Source organism: Nyctereutes procyonoides, unplaced genomic scaffold, assembly GCF_905146905.1.
Source record: "Nyctereutes procyonoides isolate TBG_1078 unplaced genomic scaffold, NYPRO_anot_genome, whole genome shotgun sequence".
Lineage (NCBI taxonomy): Eukaryota > Metazoa > Chordata > Mammalia > Carnivora > Canidae > Nyctereutes > Nyctereutes procyonoides.
Window position 1 is genome coordinate 14809722 of NW_026575126.1, and position 21735 is coordinate 14831456.

The window sequence follows — 21735 nt, forward strand, 5'->3', positions numbered from 1 at the left end:
GTTGGTCAAACTCACAGAAAATAGTTATAAGATCTAGAAAACCATATTTATATACAAATGTACACACAACTACTTGACGGCTGAGGAGAGTGACCAAAAGTAAGCAGGGACTGGAGAGGAGAAGGATGAGATTTGCAAGTTTGCAAGGGTCTTTCTATGGATTATTGCCTAACCCATAGGAGGCTCTGGTGCCAGAAACCTACAGCCATACAGGTCTACAGGGGCAGAAAAACCAAACAGTCAGGGGAAAGTCATGGAAGGGAGGGAGCCCAGGTAAGCCAAGACCCCAGATCTACATAAAAATCTAATCAGATCCTAGACTGTAGACTAAAGTGCTCATTTTTAGGGGAGACTCTAGGGGGATCCAGAACCAGCATCTAGAAGCTGAAAAATTGACAAGAGATTTGGAGTTTGAGTCCAGCAAAGTTAACTGCATTATAGAACAAATTTCACATTTCGGAGGAACAAAAGAGAATCCAGGGTCTCTACAACATGTCATTTATAATGTCCAGTTTCATTAAACATGGGAAGTCACCAGCCATGTGGAGAAGCAGGAAAATGGGGCACTCAGGTTCCTCCCGATAACCCCCTGGGGAACCAACGGAGGGTTTTTCCCCTCCAACACCAAATACATATCTTGTCCAACACCAAGTCCCTAACCCTCAGCACTATCAAGTTAGTCTAGACTCCACGAGGTAAGGGGCTTAGTCTCACAAGCCTGCCCCAGACACCAATCTCCAGACACCAATCTTGAGTCCCCGGGGCAGGGGGACTGGCTATACTTCTGCTTGAGTTCGATAATTCTCCAGAAGGACTCCTTTAACTCAGGAAAGCACTTTCCTTACTATTACCAGTTCACTGTAAAGGATACAACTCAGGAGCAGCCAATGGAAGAGATGCACAGGACAAGTGATTTAGGGTGCGAGGCTGGGGGAGAGAGACGTGCCAGCCTCCCAGCACATCTGGGCATTCGCCACTTTGGGAGCTCCTGTAGTAACTTTTAGGACAGGAGCCTGTCAAGTCAGGGTCCTAGGCCATGAAGAGATAAGCCTTGCACTCAGATGGTTCTTGAAAGGGCAATATTAGCATTGTTCACAGGATAATTCTTAATTTTAGAGATTGTATCATGCATTGCAAGTTTAGTAATAGAATTGAATATATTAGCATCTCCCAGGTGCTGTGACAACTGAAACCACCCCCACCACTACCGCACACACACACACACACATCTCACATTTCTAAACTCCAAATCTCCTGCTGAGAATCTCTTACTTTAAATCTTATATATACAATATATAAATATCCATTATAATCATGATCACATATAATCCTAATGATATATTTGTAGAATAATTAGTATATATGAACATTCAATACTGAATATGGCTAAGAAAATTGCCTTTTCTGTCAGTTTGGGGTTTTTAGGAAGCAAATGAGAGTGAGTTTAAATTGGAGGTTTACTGAGGGACCCACGGTGTAAAAAATTTTTTTAAACGAAGCAGGATTGGGCAAGAAGAGCTTCGTCAAAGTCCCAGCCGAGCCCAGCAGGGGGCTCCAGAGGGAGGACAGCCTGTGGAGGAGTCCTGCCGGGGGCAGAGCTGGGCAGGCCGCCCTGTCCCTATTGCTGCAGCCCAGGCATCAGCCTGGGAGAGCACAGCCTTGGCTTGGGCACCCAGGAAGATCACGAAGGTGCTCCAGGCCACCAGCCAACAGCGTCCTGGCACTAGAAGTTCTGAGTAGCACACAGCCACGAGGATTTTTTTTTCCTCTTAAGTCCTTGTTTCACATGAGGGTCATCATCAGTTATCAAATATAATTGAGAATATTTTTTTCTTTCCATATAAATGAAGTAGAAGGAGCTGCCGAAAGACGTGTCACTGAATAGGAAAATCCAATGTCTTGAATTTGTTTGTTTGTTTTAATAATATAGTGTTGAAATAGCCCTGCAGCAAAATGAAATCATGAACCCTTTTGTTGATGACTGGAAGTGCCTGGCCGAAGAAGAAAGCACCTTTGGAGACAAAACTGATACCCACCTGAAAGAGTACCAGTCCTTCACGGACCTTCATAACCTAACGGAGAAGATGGTCACCTCCGTCTCATGGCATCCAACTATCTATGGTGAGATGAACACAACCGCGGTTCTCTTTATGGTGGCACAGTGATAGTCTGTTGGTTTTATAGTAAATTACAAACTAGCTCAGTTGCTCAATTTCAGTAAGACCACTTCCAGTTGCTCAGTGCACCTGCTGAGCACCTTCTGCACCCCCGCAGTCCTGTGTTCCCCGAGCACTTCATTGTGGTCTCTACAAGGACAGAACCAGAGTCCAAGCCAGGGAGATGACAGGCTCAGGTCACCCAGCCAGTGCAGTGCTGAATCTGGATTTGTCTCAGACTTTTGGGACTCCCAAGGCTAATTCCATTCCCCCCAATACTCTTCCTCTCTGATTCCTGGATAAGAGAGGAAACACACCTCCCTTAAATCACTTAGCTGCCAAGGGAGGTGGGACCCTCTGCAGATGGAACCACATGCAGATGGAACCACAAAGAGAAAAAGGTTCTTCTCTTTTCCTCCCCGTCTCCCCACACTGGCCCTTTTCTTACACACAAAAAAAGTTTTCTTGCTAAATCTTTGAAATTGACTGTTTATTTTACATTAACAGTATATCTCAGTTTGGACCGACCACCTTTTAAGTGCTAAATAACCAATATGTGGCTGCTGGCTACCATATTACACAATAGAGCTCTAAGAGAACTCCTAGTCTCTTATTGAATATATTCATTGAAGTTTCATAAAAATGGAAATGAATAGTGACTCTGTAGAGCAGGAACACCTAAAAACATTTCTCTATATATAGTTGCTGCGAATTTTAACTTCTAATTGTGCTTCAATCAGGGCTAATAGCCGTGTCAGTGGCTGTACGACTCTCCCTTGAAGAAAGAGTCCACTTTTCGGGTAAATTATTGCTGCAACCATCACTGATTCTTTTCTGGAGTTTCTCTGATCCCATACATCCTCAGGTAATTAAGGAGAGCTGTCCACCTAGTCTACAAATTTCAAATACTATGTTCATATTTATCTGTAGCAGATTTAATTGCAAAGTACTTTATAACCACTTAATATGGTAAGCGCTTATAAAGTTAGGCTTTCTTCAATTCACAATTTCTCACCATTTTGAGCAAAACTAAAGGGTAGGCTTAGTTTATTGAAACGGTTTATTGAACAAATCAACATGTTATTTTTAAAAATGATTTTAAGAGGATCATTTAACCTATTTTAAAAAGCAAACTCCTTCATGGGTTTTATTTCAAGACTATTTGTTCAAATGCAAATAGATGTTCATTTGACATAAATTTCCTCAGTTCTGAGGATCACCAGTATGGGACAGTAATGAGTACAGATCCCCGGGTGGGAAACAATGCGGAGTGGTGAAGACTATGGCATCATGGCCCTGGAGAGAATACAGCCCGTTTATGGGATACCTACACTTCAGCTCTCTTGTTGCCAGGTGGTTCCGTTTGTTAAGGACACAGATCTGAATTTTTGAGTGAAATCTCCCAATTTTTAAATAGTTTAGTTTCAACTAAAACTAAACCAAACACAGACTTCAAATAAAACAAGGCTAAGGGCCAGATTTGCCCCACAGGGTTCAATTTCCATCATCTGCTCAAAAGGAGTCCTGCTTAGGGAGAAGGTGCTTTATTGCATTAGATTAAGTTTTTTTTAAATGTACTTAAATATAATACTTTGTTTCTATAAAGTATTGTATAACTAAGGCTTTCCGTAAGAAACCCTAGCCTTCCCTTCTCCCTTCTTCCTGATTTCATCTGAATTCAGGCAGTTTTACTATAGTAGATTCTAGTACACTATTTATTATAGACTTAGAGATCAAAATGACAGATCTCTTGTTCTTTCCTGTCAGCCTAATTACCACAAAAAGGTAAGTAGGGATTTTCTAACATTTTCTAGTGGGCTAGAGTTACTTTCCTGTCCACATGATGGAAGTGTGGCTGAACTTTCAGGCAAATTAGGAAGAAGAAAAAAAAAAGAATTCTCTATTTTGAAGAATAGCTTAAAAAGACAAGCAAATCATTTCTTAAGGAAATAATATAAATGATTTCATTTGTCTTTGTTCTATCAAAACAATAGGAGGAAATATTTCTAATTTATTTTAAAAGTAGAAGTTTTTCTAGAAGCTACAGAGTACCAAATAAACAAAGATGATTCACTCCAATTCCAGTCTGAAGACTTTAGCTCGATGGTGGCAAACCAATGGCCTCTGGGCCCCATATTTTTGATGGTCATGGTTAAGAAAGAACAGTCACCATGCATGCACATATTTTGCTTGGTGCTAACATATAGTACAGGTGCCAAAGATGATTAATATACCTATTCCTTCACACTCGTATATTCCTTGCAGGGCTTCCTTCTTATCTTCCAGGTTCTTGAGTTTGTGCACCTTCTGGGTCCTGTATTATTTTAAAATTTGAAATATTATCACTGGCAATACCTCTATCTTTTCTCATTCAGCAACATTTCTTTTTGAGTGCTCACTGTGTGCTAGCTCAATAGCAAGGAACAAAACAGACAAGTATCTTGTCCTCACAGAGCTTCAGAAACACTAAGCTTAGTCTTCTTGTTTATAAAAAATTACAACACCTCCTAACATGTGCAGGGTGGAGGAAGGGGAGACCTCGGGCCCTTGAGAACATACCTCTCTCATGCACATGGTCAACATTCACAAAATTCAGCAAAAGCAACTTCCCATCCAGAAGTGGGATTCTATGTCCACGTTTCTTATACACAGCTATCAAATTCAACTTTTGACTGTCTTACTATTTTCTCCCTCTGATCTTAATAGGTTTTCTCATTATCTCTCGAATTTGGGGGGTTTTCTTTAGTTAATGCTGGAGAGTCCAGATGACATCTTTTGCTTCAAGTTCTGTCCAAGTGACCCTAATATCATTGCTGGAGGCTGCATAAACGGGCAGGTACTTATGGATTTTTTTCCCAGCTATTTCTTAATTTTGACAACATTCTGTAATAGGTTTTGATAGGTAGTTTATTTGAAATTTAAGGATTCAGTATGGCAGAAGGAATGGATGCCAATTGTGTGCCAAGAACTGAGGTATATAGATGTGCTAGACATGATATCAGGGCTTGAGGTGTCCATAGAGTAATCTAGTTAGAACTGGAATGAAACTGAGTCCAATCTGTTTGTATTTGTGAAATAGAACTGCATATTGTACAAGATTCCACAGAAGAACAAAACACACAAACATTAATACCTCATGATCAAGAGTTCTTTTCTGACATTTCCCTATGGGTAGGAGTTAGGGAATGATCCAGAATTTGAGGAGAAATTCACTGGAAAAACATACATTGTACTGAATTTATATACCTATTATTTGATACCATATTTGTTTTCTTCTTTTTTTTAAGATTTTATTTATTTATTCATGAGACACACACAGAGAGAGGCAGAGACATAGGCAGAGGGAGAAGCAGGCTCCTTGTGGGGATTCTGATAATGGACTTGATCCTGGGACTCCGGGATCATGACCTGAGCCAAAGGCAGATGCTCAACCACTGAGACACCCAGGTGCCCTCTTCTTTTCTTTTTCTTTTTTCTTTTTAAAATATTTTATTTATTTATTCATAAGAGACACACAGAGAGAGGCAGAGACACAGGCAGAGGGAGAAGCAGGCTCCATGCAGGGAACCTGATGTGGGACTCGATCCCGGGACTCCAGGATCAGGCCCTGGGCCAAAGGCAGGCGCTAAACTGCTGAGCCACCCAGAGATCCCCTTCTTTTCTTTTTAAGTTATCTAATTTATATGAAAAAATATCCTATCCTCCAACTGACTGTTTCTTCAATAAAGCTGTTTTATGATCAGAATTTACATTCACTGTGACCCAGTGAGTTTGACCATTAACGGTATATGAACTTTTCGTGTGTAGCTAGGAAAATGTCCTTGTGATGGAAAACTTAAATGTCTACAGTGGGGATGCCTGGGTGGCTCAATTAGTTGAGTTTCTGACTCTTGATTTCCATTCAGGTCATGATCTCAGTCATGGAATTGAGTCCCATATTGGGCTCCACACTCAGCAGGGAGTCTGCTCACAATCCTCTACCTCTCACCCTCTCACCCATTCTCTCTCTAAAATAAATAAATAAATCTTAAACAACAACAACAACAACAACTATCTACAGTGTCCATGACCATTTATCCAGAATCAAAACAACCAGGAAAACAATTTTCCCCCTCAGTTTTGTTTGACAATAACTGGTGATCATAAGGATGACCCAGAGCCCACCCTCCAAGCCCTGCAAATACTGAAATGCTTTTTGTTACTCATTATGAAGGTGATACAATTTTAAGAATATTTTAGAAAGGGGCCACTTGGCTGGCTCAAAGAGCATGAGACTCTTGATCTCGGGGTTGTGAGTTTCAAGCCTCATGTTGGATTGTAGAGATTACTTAAATAAAACTTTTTTTAAAAAAGAATATTTTAGAAAAGTAAATGATGAAAATAAAACCACTTGCAATTCTGTAATCCGGACATTTTGTTAACATTTCAGTGTGTTGAAATGATTTATATTCATTGAAAATTTATCTAATTTAGTGTTGTATATTCTATTTTATTCTCATTTTTCCAAAAATGACCATCCATGTGTGTGCAAATTTGCAGTTGGCTAGAATATTAAGTAGAAATCATCATTTTCCAGCCTTTTTGGACAATTGAGTGTTTGTACTATTTCTGGAGAACAGGCAAAGCAGCTCTCCCCACAGTCACAGCATAATCCCAAAAGCAGAGGAAATTGCATACTGTTTATCTTGGAGTTTTAAAAAATGCAAGCTTTTATTAACACAAGCACAAGCACAGAAATCAAAGGGCTAAAAATACTTTTATAGAGAAGAAAACATTCTTTTTCATGTTAGCTTTAAAAGTTGCTGACTTACTAAAGATGTCAGCTACATTTGATTATCCTTCAAGATTGATTCATCAGAGTGCATGCCAATACCAATAGCTTTTAAGAAATCTTTAAGACCTAATTAGCTATTTTCTGAAAATATGTTGTAATAACATTTACTTCTGTTTTAGATTGTCATGTGGGATATTACTGCACATGCAGATCGCATAGAAAACATCAAGACAGGTGGTAGTAGAAGTAAAAAAGCCACGCTCAAGGTTAGCTTTTTATAACTTTTCACTTCCAAGGTTTTTCAATTCAGATGTTTGTCAAAAAGCACATAACAGAACTGCCAAACTATGCAAAGACTCAATAGAGTGGGAAAAAAGTATTATTTCACTTCACCCTCACCAAGTATTTTCACCTTCACATCTATTCATGGACATATTCTCAATCACTTTTATGTAGGCCCTTGGTGAAAAAGTCCATAAAACAAGTTGCATGACCTACCTGAGGATGTGAAGTTATTTTTGTTGTTGTTGTTAAATAAAATAAAGAGACCGAGTGACTTGCCTAACATGATGTCATGGAAAGAGCACAGGACAGAAGGGCCATGTATATAGGCTCTGGACTGTGGTCCTGTGAGTTTGGGCATGTCCTTTCACCTCAGCAAGCATCAGTTTCTTCATGTATAAAATAAAAGGGTTACAATCCTTTCTGATTATAATGTACTGTGATTTTGTGAAGCTGTGGATACTGTCAAGAGGGCTGAGGAGAGATTCCTCAGCTCCTGACATAGTACTCACCCACCATATTGCACACCTTTACCCCCGTTCTTCAGCCTGAACACCAATGGGCCTTCACCAAGACACAGTGGGACGTGGCCTTCTGTGTATGCATGAAACATTCCTTAAATGGGATCTCATCATTTCTTTAGGGAGTGGGGTCAATCCTTCTTGTTTAGACATGAAAACTTAGACTAAGCCAAAGGCAAAATATATAATCTTATTACGTACATATATGATACACTGAAACACCATGTTTTTCTTTGAACTAGTATTTCTCCAAGTTACTAACTCTAACTGGAATAATGAATAAGGTGTGAATTCGCTCATTAGCTCTCTAAAATTGGCACCTAACCTTCTTTTCGCATCTTTCCAGCCTATGTTTCTCCTTGAACCAGATAGTAATAAAGAAGCAACATATATCAGACACTGTGCAGTCTCCTCAATAGAAAATGGTCATAAGAAAGTAATTACAGATATACATTGGCTGCCTGACACATTTGAGGTGAGTCTTGACGGTCTCATAATTTTCTTCTGTTGGATTGTGCATTTCAGAAGATTTTATTCAAAGAGCATGTTTCAAGTCAACAATTCATTTACATTTAAATCATAAAATAACCAAGAACCAGGCATCAAACAGTTGTGTTGGTGTTGCCTTGCCAATATCTGGCTTGGGGATGAGAATAAGGCCAATGTTTCAACTTCAATGGCTTATAAACCACTAACAAATGTAAGTGGTGTCAACAAAGATATAATACAAGAATGGAGAAGAGTTTGATAGGCAAAAGTAGAATGCAAATATTTTACACTCTCAGCCTTTGTGGATTTAAAATTTATGATTTCAGCTAGTTGGAGCAGGCAACTCTGAAGATCCATGACATATAGTAATGTTTTATTTTGCCAAGGCAATATTGAACTGAGTGCACCTTGAGGCTGGTGGGTGAAAACTAGTCTTGCTGTGAATGAGTTCAGCTGACTGCCTAGCACCTGCAATGCAGCTTGGCTTTGTAATTATGTACCTGACTCACTAAGTCTGGTGTTAGTAAATTTGGAAATGGGTAAGCTCCCAAAATGTTTCCCTTAAAGGATACTAAGGGTCTATTATGTACTTTGAGAATATCAAAGAATATTATGAAAAGTAGAGTTTTAAAAGGTAATTAGCCCTTTAGGTAAGGTAATTTATTTTATTTTATTTATTTGAGAGAGAGAGAGAGAATGAGCTGGGAAGAGGCAGAGGGAGACTTCCCACTGAGCAGGGAAACCCTATGTGAGGCTCAATCCCGGGACTCTGGGATAATGACCTGAGCTGAAGGATGCTTAACTGACTGAACCACCCAGGCACCCTGCCCTTAAACATATTTAAATGGATTATGCAAGGCTTAAAAGTTATAATGGACCAAAACAAAGAGCCAGATAGTTTCTATGATCTCTAAGAGCTTAAGATAGGGCAATGCAAAGAACTCTCTGTTCCAACTTCATTTCAGCTCATACTGTATACACAAATTAATTAAGATGATTATAAATTTAAGTAAAAATAAAGCACAGGAAAAATAGAATAAAAATCAAAATAGAATATGAGAGAATGTCGTATTTCTGGATTGGGGATAGTTTTCTAAGTAACATGGAAAGAAATTCAAAACATACATACATACATTTCTAAATTTAAGAAGAAAGAACAAACAACAAAATGGAGGAAAATATTGGTCTTAAATATGGTAAATACAAAATTTCCAGTAAATAAAACATATACTGAAAAACAATTACTAGAGAAACATGAAAATCATTCAGGCTTTCTAATATCAAAGAAATTAATAATAAAGCAGCAATAATATACTATTTGGGATCTATTTAATTTCTGAATAAAAATTTAATAGGGGTACCTGAGTGACTCAGTCGGTTAAGTGTCTGCTTTTGGCTTGGGCTATGGTCCCAGGGTCCTGGGATCAAGCCTCACATTGGGCTCCCTGCTTCTCCCTCTCCCTCTGCCATTCTGCCCCCAACTCGTGCTCTCTGGCTCTATCTCTCTGTCAAATAAATAAATAAATAATCTATAAATAAATAAAAAAAATTAATCGATAATAATACCTTGTGTTAGAAAGGATGTAGTGGTGAAACCAGTAAACTCTAACACTGCTGGTTCCAACATAAAACTTCTGCAAGACAGCCAGTGTGACCCTTAAATCATCCAAATCTTCAACTCTTTGAACAGTAATTCAAATTTTGGGAATTCATATTATGAAATAATATAATTCATGCTTCAAGATACAACATTATATGCACATCCTAACAAATTATCTCGAATGTATTCATGAAAAAAGACTGGAAAAGAATATAAGTAGAATTATATTTGATGTTCAAACTCCTATTTTCCAAATTTCTATGATATTATTATATGGTTATTATCGTTTAAATCATTAAAACATAAAAGCCCAGAGCAAGCACACTTCTGGGGTCTCGCACTTCATACAGCAGGGAAGGCTCAGTAGAAGGAGAGACAACATGGACTCTGGGTTGCTTATCAGATGAGTAGAAGTTGGCAGTAGTTAGAAACCAGAGAGAGTTCAGGCTGCTGTGTCCCTGGCCAGGTTTCCAGGGTCTTAGCTCCGGGGATGCTCACAGGGCTTAGCAGTGCAGCACCTGGCTCCCTTCCCCACCCCCTACTCTCACTGTTTGCTGCTGCAGCACCTACCTTTGATTACTGTCCTGCCCATCAGTCCTCCGGGAATGTAGGGAATTGGGGAAAGTCATGTTTTCCTACTGATTTGAGAGTAGCACCTTCACTGATTGCCACAAAATCTTTTCCACCTTGTTTCAAAGCTAGCTAGTTGGAATTTGAGACCTTCTAGGGCCCTGAGGAGCCATGAACTCTCCTTGGACTCTTGCCAGTGCCAGGAGACTGTGGGTATCTATTGTAACGCTAAACTCTTTTCTACTGACCTTATCTGCTCAACAATCTTATAAAAAATTCATGTTTTATTCCATCATTAATAGTAAAAAAAGCAAAAGAATCTACATTTCTAATTATAATGGAAATGCAATTATAATGGAAATGATATAATGGATAATTAAATCAAGTATAATATGTATAATATAAAACTGTTAAAGTGACTTATTAGTAACACAGGTAAGTGTTCAAATTAAATCAACTGGAAAAATCTTAGAAATTTTTATGCAAAAAAAAAGAAAAAAAAAGAAATTTTTATGCATGCTAGTTAAAACTATGTCAGACTGTTTCTGTGAAAAAAAAAAAAGACTGGAAAAAATACACGTCAGAATTACATTTTAAGCCTTATTCTCCAAATTTCTGTGATAGTGTTATATTCTTTTAATAAAAATCAAAACAAAGGAGAAAATAATATAAAAGTAAAATGCTTTGAGGAAAGTCATTATGTTCTAGGTATGCAGAACTTACTTCTTGTGTTTTTAAAAAACAGATTAACAGAATGGGTTCTGTCTTTGAGAATCGAAGTGGAATATGCTGTCAGCTTGTCACATGTTCAGCTGATTGGTATGTCTTTATTAGTGTTCTTGGCTCAATTTCAAAGTCACAGTGGGTGGGGTGGGAGGTTTCCCCAAGTAGAGCTCTGGATACCAGCTGGGAGTCTTAAACTCAACTTAATTCTGATACTACCTACCAGGATTCATAGGTTAAGATCCAGTCCTACATGACTGCTGTCTCGAACACCCTACCACCACCACCACCCTTCCCCTCCTGGCCACCTCAGATGCCAGTCACAAACCCAGGTCCTTAGCTGTACTTGTTACTGGCTGCAGATAGTAAATTCCCAAGATTCCTTCCTTAGGAAGGATTAATTTCCTAGAGTGGCTCACAGAACTAAGAGAAAATTTTAATTACTAGATTACTGGCTTATTATGAAAGAATGTAACTCAGGAACAGCCAGATGGACGAGATGCACAGGCAAGGTATGGGGAAGGGGTGAGGAGCTTCCATGCCTTCTCTTGGTGCTCACTCTTCACAAATCTCCACGTGTTCACCAACTAGGAAGCTCTCTGAACCCTGACCTGAGGTTTTACGGGGCTTCATTACATAGGTACAGTTGGTTAAATTTTGGCCAGAGGTGACTGAACTCAATCTCCTGTAGGTCTCCCCTCCTTGGAGGTCAGGGGGTGGAACTGAAAATTCCAATTCTCTCATTACAAGGTTGGCTCCATTGGCAACCCACCCCAATCCTTAGGAGCTTTCCAAATGGTGCCTCATTAACATAACAAAAGGCACTTTAACCACTCTCACCATCTAGGTAATTCCAAGGGTTTCAGAAACTCTCTGCTAGAATCCTGGAGGAAGAACAGATTGATATATCTTATAATTCACAACATCACAGTCCTATTTTAAACACTACCTAAAATGTTTTCATATATTGTTTTTTCTTTATATTCTTTTTTCTTAAATGCTTCTAAAATCATTAGTTTCTTCTGTTCCTTAAATAATCTTTATTGTAGCAATTAAACCTGATATTAACAATAGGGCAGAATATTATAGATGGTTGCTGGTTGACAGAATACTTTTAGACACAAATATGGTGTAAAAAGAATTAACTAGGATTCAGGGTTGATAATGTTGAAAAACATTATCCAGAGTTATGCTGCTTCTCTACATTCTCACACTAAATTTACATCAATTTTATCTCACAAAGATTGCACCATTTAATTGGGAAGGCTTTTTAACAGTGGAAAAGTTTTACATTTTTATTGCAAATTTATAGAAAATTCTTTTGATAAACAAGTTGGTAACTATGTTGAAGAATGTTTGTTTAAATAAAATTACATCTCCCAATTTATGGAACTAAAAACTCACAACGAAGTAGGAAACATGAAGAGTAATATTATTTGCCTTGTCTTCAAATACTGGCAAAGCTTGAGTGTTCCAAAGAGTTTTGATCTCAATGGAATAAGGGCACCTTAGTCCATAGAAGCTGAAGGCTATGGAGTGGAAGATGAAGGCATAAGTAACATTAATAGGAGCCATGGGCAAGGGGTGAAGGACACATCATTCATCCTGTGGACAAATATTGGATAAGATTCTGTGATTGCAAGCAACAGAAATTGACTATGGCTAACTTAAAGGAATAAAATCAACTTATTAGAAGTTTATGCCAATACTCTCCTAGGTGCTTCAATAGGTTAACTATTTTTATATTTGCAACAACTCTGAAAAATACTTATGGATAGAGAAAACGAGGCTTTGAAGGCAAGTACCCATAACTTATCCTCCCATAACTCATTGTACATGTAGAGAGAGAGTTGTGTGTGGGTGTATATAAATACATATATGCATATATATACTAGATATATATATATATATATATATATATATATATATATATACCTATATATGTATAGGTAGTAAGTAATGATGTTGATAAATCAAAGACAGAGCTGACTCAGGCCTCAGAAACAGCCCCATGGATTTGCATAGCAGGAGTAAATGGCCAGCACCTTCCATCTGAATGAACCTGACTCCTGTTACATCAGAAACTCACCCCTTTGGCCACACAGGAAAGGGCAGAGCACCTTGAATGACAGTTCCAACCTGACTGCATGCAATGGGGAAGGGGCCCCTCTCCAAAAGCCAATTAGAACGCTCTTGCTAAAAAATAAAAAAACATGGTGGGAGGGGACAGTTATTGCCCAAAAGGACCACCAGTAGGGCCATATGGAATATTATACAACAATGAAAATTGTGATTTCATGGAGCAATATTTATGGTATGATGTTGATTCTAAACAACCAAATGCAAAACTGTACTCTTCTTCAGAAGCCTTGAAAAATATTTAGAAGAACTGAATAGACTTAAAATATTATATGTTTTATTATATTTAAGACATATGTCTCTGATTTTTGGTTATAACAATGGCCCTTGAATTTGGAAACATTCTAGAATATTCTGGAAATAATTCTTTCAGAAGTTGTTAAATAAGAAAGTTTATGCATTTAGAAAAGGTGACTTTTAGTTATTTGGAAAACTTACCAGTTCTAGTCTTTCTATCTCAGCTCTGCTAAAGGTCTTATAATATAGAATAAGATAAAAATAAGTTTCTATTGATAAAGAAGATGTGACCAAACAATGGAATATTACTCAGCAATAAAAAATAATGAAATCTTGCCATTTACCTCAACGTACAGATCTCGAAGGTATAATGCTAAGTGAAATAAGTGAGTCAAAGACAAATACCATATGATTTCCCTCATATGTGGAATTTAAGAAACAAAACAAAAAATGAGACAAACAAAAAAACCATTCTTAACTAGAGAACAAACTGGTGGTTACCAGAAGGGAGATGGATAGGAGGATAAATGAACTAGGTGAAGAGGGTTATGTACACTTATGATGATGAGCACTGAATAACATACAGAATTGTTGAATTCTATTAGTTTCCATACTTGAAACTAATATAACACTGTATGTTAATTATATTAGAATTTAAAAGGTTAATTAATTGACTTTTTAAAATCCACAAAAAGAGTATGTGACTAATTTATGCAGAAAGTTCAACTGAAGTTATCTGTATTTAGCAAAATCATTTCATAGATAATGCAAATTAATGCTGTAAATGAGATTCAAGATCTTTGTTATTTGGAAAAACAGTTTTTGTTTTGTTTTGTTTTTTAAGATTATATTTATCTATTCATGAGAGACACCTAGAGAGAGGAAGAGACACAGGTAGAGGGAGAAGCAGGCTCCCTGTGGGGAGGCCAGTGTGGGACTTGATTCCTAACCAAGGATCATACCTTGAGCTGAAGGCAGATGCTCAACGGCTGAGCCACCCAGACGTCTCTAGAAAAACAATTTTAAACCAATTATGATTATAGTTTAAAACAGATCTTTTTGTGTCATTTGTGGTGTTCTCCCCAGGATTTATGTTTTAACAACATAAAAATGATTAATACTTTCATGAATTTATTATTAAGATGAATAAATGATTAATATTTATTAAGTCACATAAATGAATAAAGTTTTACGGATGCCTGGGTGGCTCAGCGGTTGAATGTCTGCCTTTGGCTCAGGGCATGATCCCTGTTTGGGGATTGAGTCCTGCATTGGGCTCCCTGTGAGGAGCCTGCTTCTGCCTCTGCCTGTGTTTCTGCCTCTCTCCGTCTCTCATGAATAAATAAATAAAGTCTTTACAAAAAAAGTTTTTTTAGTCTTATTTGAGTTACTATCCATTTATCTAAATACTTTAACTTACTCATCTAAATTCTTTAATAATATCTTAAGTTTATTAATCAGATTACTCATAATCTCAGTGAAAGAAATTGTAGGGCTAATATGGCATATTCTTTGCCAACCTCATCATATGTTTTCACAAAATTAGCACAAAGACCTTTATACTAAAAATACTGTGTAATGTGTAAGTATCACTGTAAATGTGTTACCAAGTTTATTACACTCAAAATAATACTCTATATATGTGAGGAGCTTTATAAAGAATTTTCATATACATTCTTATTTATTTTTATAATCAATAACCAACCTGTAAGGAGAAATAACTTTTACTGGATATTTACGATGTACAAAGCACACTAAATCCAATATTGCCTGTGCAGGTTTTGTTTTCACTATAAATATACATATGTTTAGATTATGTATTATATTTATATTATATAGTATATGTTTACAATATATATTACATATATTTATATGTCATGTCTCTTGTATATGATACCAAAAACACGAGCTACAAAAGAAAAAAATAAATTGGGGGCACCTGGATGGCTCCTTCGGCTCAGGTCATAATCTCAGGGTCTTGGGATCGAGTCCCTGCTGAGCAGGGAGCCTGCCTCTTCCTCCTCCTCTGCAACTTACCCTGTTAGTATTCTCTTTCTCTGTCTAATACATAATAAAATCTTAAAAAAATAAAATAAAAAATTGAAATTCATCAAAATTTTTGTGCTTCAAAAAGCACAATCAAAAAATTGAATAGTCTACAGAATGGAAGAAAATATTTGCAAATCATATATCTGGTTAGAAATTGCTATCCAGAATATGCAAAACTCTTACAACTCAAAAAAAAAACCCAAAACAAACAAAAAACTCTTACAACTCAACAATAAGGAGACAACCCAATGTAAAAATGAGCAAAGATCATCAATAGACATTTTCTTCAAAAAATATACAAATGGCCAATAAGCCCATGAAAAGATGTTCAACATTAGCTATCAGGGAAATCTGATAGCTAAATCAAATCAAATCAAATCAAAACCACAATGAGACTTAAAATAGCCAAAGCAACAACTTTGACAAAGAAGAACAAAGTTGGAAGACTCACACTTCCTAATCTCAAATTGCAGCTAGAGACAGGTGTACTGACACTGACGGGAGGATAGACATAGAAATGATAGAGTTCAGAAATAAACCCACATGTCTATGGATGATTGATTTTCTATAAGGGTACCAAGACAATTTAATGAAGAAAGACTAGTTTTTCAACAAATGGTACTGGGACATCTGGATACCTGCAAGCAAAAGAATGAAGTTGGACCCTTGCCTCACACTGTATACAAAAATTGACTAGAAATGGAATAAAGACCTAAATATAAGATTTAAAACTATGAAAATTTTAGAAGAAAATATAAACCAATATAAGCATAAGTGTTCATGACCTTGGATTAGATACTGATTTCCTACATATTATATCCAAAGCACAGGCAAATGCAAATCTAGTTCAATTATGATGGAACACAACTTCCTCCACTAGGATGGCTATAATAAAAAAGACAAAATTAGCAAGTATTGGTAAGGATGTAGAGAAACTGGAAGCCTCACACATTGCTGATGGGAATGTAAAAAGACATAGTTGCTTTGGAAAACAATCTAGCAGTTCCTCAAAAGATCGATCACAGAAGTTACCATACAATCCAGCAATTACACTCCTCAATGTATACCTAAAAGAAACCATGCATCTGCACAAAACTTAAACACAAATGTTCATAGCAGCATTATTTATAATAGTCCATCAACTGATGAATGGATAAACTGGTAGATTCCATATAGTGGAATATTATTTGGCAATACAAAGAAATTATATACTGATATACACTACCACATAGGGACACCTGGCGGGCTCAGGAGTTGAGCATCTGACTTTGGCTCAGGGTGTGATCCCAGTTCAGGGATCCCAGTCCCACATCAGGCTAGGCTCCCTGTGAGGAGCCTGCTTCTCCTTCTGTCTCTGCCTCTCTCTGTGTTTTCTCTTATGAATAAATAAATAAAATCTTAAATAAAAAATACACTACCACATGCATGAACTTTGAAAATATGCTAAATGAAGGAAGCTAGTCACAAAAAGCTACATATTGTCAGATTGATTCCATTTATATGAAATGTCCAGAGTAGACAAATCTATACAGATAGGAAGTAGATTATTATTGTCTAGGGCTAGTGGAACAAGCTGAGGAGCAATAAGGGTGACCACCAATCTGTACAAGGTTTCTTCTTGGGTGAAATCGATTGTGATGATAGTTGCACAGCTTTGTGAGTATATTAAGAACCACTGAATAGTGTGCTTTCAATGGGTGAATTTTGTGCTATATGAGTTATATTTTAATAAAGTTGTTATGTTAAAAAAAGATGTTGTCAATCTCCAAACTCAGCTCTCACATTATTAGTGTTAATACTAGCAAAGTCATCAAATAACCCTATAAATTATATAATTCTCTAAAATATAAAATGCAAAACAGCTCCATTTCATAAAAATCTTAGTTTCAGAGACATTAAAATACAACCATGATCACATTGCTAATGTGGAGCAGGATAAAGTATGGTAGTCCTAAGCCTTCATCTCTTACTTGTACTAAATAAAATGTGAATTTTTTTAAAGCACAATATGTTTTTGGGATATCAGACCACAGAAAGCTTTAACCCCACAATCAGTAGAGAAAAAGAAAGAAGAAAATATTGAAATACCTTTTGATGTACCATCTACATTTCTGCATCTTGATCTCTCCTGGAAACCTCTCACTAAGGTAAGTTACATGCAATTTAGTCCATTCTACTTGCTTACATACACTATATATTTGCATTTACATACTTATATACACATACTCTAGAAGTACAGCAGCTTAAACTAACATAGGACTTTATAATTCATGTATTCATTTAACCAATAAATTCTTTCATTGAGAATTATTATGATGCCTGCCGAGGTCAAACCAGAAATCACAATTTTTGTGAACTCAAGATTGATATTTGTTCATGTACAAACCACAACTTACTGATGGTTTGTATAGTAATTATTCATTGGCATAAGCAGTTGCTTGTAAATCAGCAGGCTCTCAAGATAGCCTGGAAAGCTAATTTTAATCCCTAATATAGGCAAAATTCTGCATATTTTGCACATAGTAGGAAACAGCATTTTGATACCTATGACCAAACAAAACTGAAAGTAGTTAAAAGAAAATCATTTGTACTTTTATTGAAAGGCAGAGCTTTGAAGAAAAGCAACTTTAAGAAGATATGGCTGTGGATGGAATATGTGTGGAAAGTATGAATGGGCTTCTAACACTGATGACTCCTTTTTTTTTTTTTTAGAATGGCTAGTTCCAATTCCAAACTGAATACTTTTTTCCTTTATTTTACCAGTATGACTAGAATGACAATATGATGTATTTGCTATAAGTGGAAGAAAGAGCACAGAGGGGTGAGAATATTCCTGAAGTAGCTGAGATTAGAAATTAGAAATTAGAGGATTAGGAATTTCCTGGGGTAGGATTTACTGAGCTGTAAATTGCTTAAAAAGAAACGAACACCCAGCTGCCTTCCTTCCCCAGTAAAAAAAAATAAAAATAATAAAAAATAAAAAAATAAAAAAAAAGAAACGAACAAACAGAAACTCACCCGGGAATAACTGGAAACATGTGGACAAATATCCTGATGGAGAAATGTGGGGCAGAAGCTGTGAGGGAAGAATAGAAAGTGTCACAGCTTCCCATTCTGGTGCAGATCTGGGGCCACTTCTGGAACTCAAGGGCACGTATGTCCCCAAGGAGACTCAGCAGTCAGCCTGCAGATGAAAAAAGACCCCACACAACTTTCTGGAGCTTTAAGTGAAAGATGTAGAAAAACAGACGAGAGTAGGATTTAGAAATGAGGGGATCCCTGGGTGGCGCAGCGGTTTGGCGCCTGCCTTTGGCCCAGGGCGTGATCCTGGAGACCCGGGATCAAATCCCATATCGGGCTCCCGGTGCATGGAGCCTGCTTCTCCCTGGAGCCTGCTTCTCCCTCTGCCTGTGTCTCTGCCTCTCTCTCTCTCTCTCTGTGTGACTATCATAAATAAATAAATTAAAAAAAAAAAAGGATTTAGAAATGAGCCCCTGAGCAGGCTTCTTTTAGTCACAGGGGTTTAGAAACTGTGGTTTAGGCACAGTCTGTGGGGAAAAGCAACCATCAATCCAAGGGAGAATGGGAAAGGGACAAGGGGAGGGAGGTGGGGAACAGCCATCTGGGGGTGGGAGGAAAAAGCAAGAATAAATCACCCACAGAATATATGGAAATAATCTTTCTTATATGTTCTCCCAAAAGATAAGGCTGTCTAAGGGAGAAACAAATTTAGACCACTGCCCAACCAAGCTCAGCCTGAGTGAAGACAATCTTTGCAAGTCACAAGGTAAACTGCCTTTGCTTATTAAGATAGCATATAATAGTTTAAATATTAGTGATTGGTTAGGTCCAGAGTAAGTTCTTTTCTAAGATAGTCTGATTTGTAAAAACAGTACAGAAAACCAAACCCTCCAATATGGAAATTTATAACGGCTATAACCACAGGAACACCTGGGTGGCTCAATGGGTTAAGCATCCGCCTCTTGATTTCGGCTCAGGTCATGATCTCAGGGTTGTGAGGTGGAGCCCTGCTTCAGGCTCCGCGCTGGGCATGGAGTCTGCTTAAGATTCTTTCTCTCTCTCAAAACAAAAACAAAACCAAAACGTATAGCCAACACATTAAAACTGCCTATACATACACAAAGATTTCATGATGGGATTCAGTTTAGTTTCATAAACATGTATCAAGTATATTTTTGAGAACTCAATACATTAAAAAAGTTTTTACAAAGTTGTCTTAATAAATCTGTATATGCTCAAAGAATAATTCTATAGAATGGACATATCTTGAGTCTAGCAAAGTAAGTCATGAGTGTTAGAAATGAATTACCCATTTTTAGTCAGAATATAATAGAAAATGAGTATTTGTACAACACCATGATAAAACAGAGTGGAGAAATAACAATTGCTTTTTAAATCTATCTCAACTCAACCCCTACACCTTTGTTGAAGTAATTGAAGGGCATACATATAAAACTATTAAAATAGTTAATATTTTAAATATTAATTAAAATCTTTATTAAAATAAAGATGTGCATGAATATCCCACCCCAAGAGCAATGCGTAATGAAAATGTACAAGTATCACTAGATACTGAAGTACTTTCCAAATATTTGCTTTGTCAAATGGATTTCCATTTATAAATTGTTGAGTGTTCAGTTAAATGATAGAATATCTTGGAAAAATGTAATATGTATCTAATACCCTGCTTGGGCAAAACTTGCTTTGAAGCTGTGTGTCTCATAGATACAACCCAAGACCCCATATTAAAAAAAAAAAAAGAATCACTAAATTTTTAATGACCCTTTCTAAGTAATACTAAAACATTGCATGTTTTTATGTATTTGGACCTGCTTCATTCCAGGAAGTAAGTTCTCTCCTCCACTTCTTTTATATTCAACTGTCAGCTATAATTCATTGAATTCCAGTCATGAATTAGGTACTGTGCTAGCTAATACTGCACATGCTTTCATTCATTTACCAAGTATTTATAAAGTGTTTATTTTATGCTAGGCCCTGGGAGTGTAATGATGAGTAAAATAGATGATCATGACAATCCTGCAAGCTGGGAATTTTTGTTACCATTTTATGATTAAGGAAACCAAGACTGAGAGAGGTTAATGTAACTTGTAAAGAGTAATTCATTAAATGCCCTACTCTTATTTTTTAAATTAATGGAAAAAAGATGCTCATGAGGATGTTACTGTCTTTATCCAATTGATAGTAAGGATATCATATCTTTTAAAAGTGTGGCTTTTTCTGTATTCACTTTTAAGTTTATTGAGGTATAAATGACATACAATAAAACGTAATACTGTTTTCAGCACAGCCCTATTACATATACATACACATATACATGGCTTTGTATGTACATAAGCTTTTATTTGCTTGGATAAATACTTAGGAATGGGATAATTAGATCATATGGCAGGTGTATGTTTAAGAAATTGCCAAAGCACTTGATGGGATGAGTACTTGGTGTTATGCTATATGTTGGCAAATTGAACGCCAATAAAAAAAGAAAAGAAAAGAAAAGAAATCACCAAAGTGTTTTACAAAGTGTTTATACCATTTTACATTCCAACAATGTAATGAACAGATGGTATGGCTGGTCTTTTCAATTTAACCATTCTAAAATAGGTGTGGTGATATCTCATTTACATTTACCTAATGACTAAAGATGTTGAGCATATTTGCATGCATTTTTTGCCATATATATCTTTTTTGGTGAAATGTCCATATCTTTTACCCATTTTTTACTTCCATTGTTTTCTTATAATTGAGTTTTCAGAGCTCTTAACAAATTCTGCATACTAGTCCTTTATCAGGTATGTGACTTGCAAATATTTTCTCCCAGTCTGTGATTTACATTCTGTTAAAATATTGTGTTATTCTCCTAACCCTGCCTTTTGAAAAGCAGACGTTTTCAATTTTTGAGTATCAGTTTGTTCTTTTGTGGGTCACGATTTTGGTTTTGAATTTAACCGAAGGTTGGGATTTTTTTTTTCTAGGAGTTTTATAGTTTTATAACTAAGTTTATGATCTTTATTGAGATGTTTTTTCCTATGCACAAATTATGGATCAGAGTTCATTTGTGTGTGATATTCCAGCATCAGTTGTTGAAGATACTATCCTTTATCCACCAGATTGCTTTTGTACCTTTGTCAAAAATCACTTGTCCAAGTATGTGTGAGT

The 21735-nt window shown here is 36.7% G+C and overlaps 1 protein-coding gene across 1 annotated transcript in view; it reads left to right on the forward strand.

Annotated features, from left to right (window-relative positions):
• Window positions 1–21735, forward strand: part of DNAI3 (dynein axonemal intermediate chain 3) — a 61272-nt gene that overhangs the window by 17739 nt on the left and 21798 nt on the right. The window contains exons 8-15 of the mRNA XM_055339780.1: window positions 1931–2121; window positions 2897–3021; window positions 4903–4992; window positions 7110–7196; window positions 8080–8208; window positions 11138–11211; window positions 17543–17687; window positions 19243–19327. Coding sequence (XP_055195755.1) covers window positions 1931–2121; window positions 2897–3021; window positions 4903–4992; window positions 7110–7196; window positions 8080–8208; window positions 11138–11211; window positions 17543–17687; window positions 19243–19327 — 926 coding nt within the window. The remainder of the gene's footprint in view (window positions 1–1930; window positions 2122–2896; window positions 3022–4902; window positions 4993–7109; window positions 7197–8079; window positions 8209–11137; window positions 11212–17542; window positions 17688–19242; window positions 19328–21735) is intronic.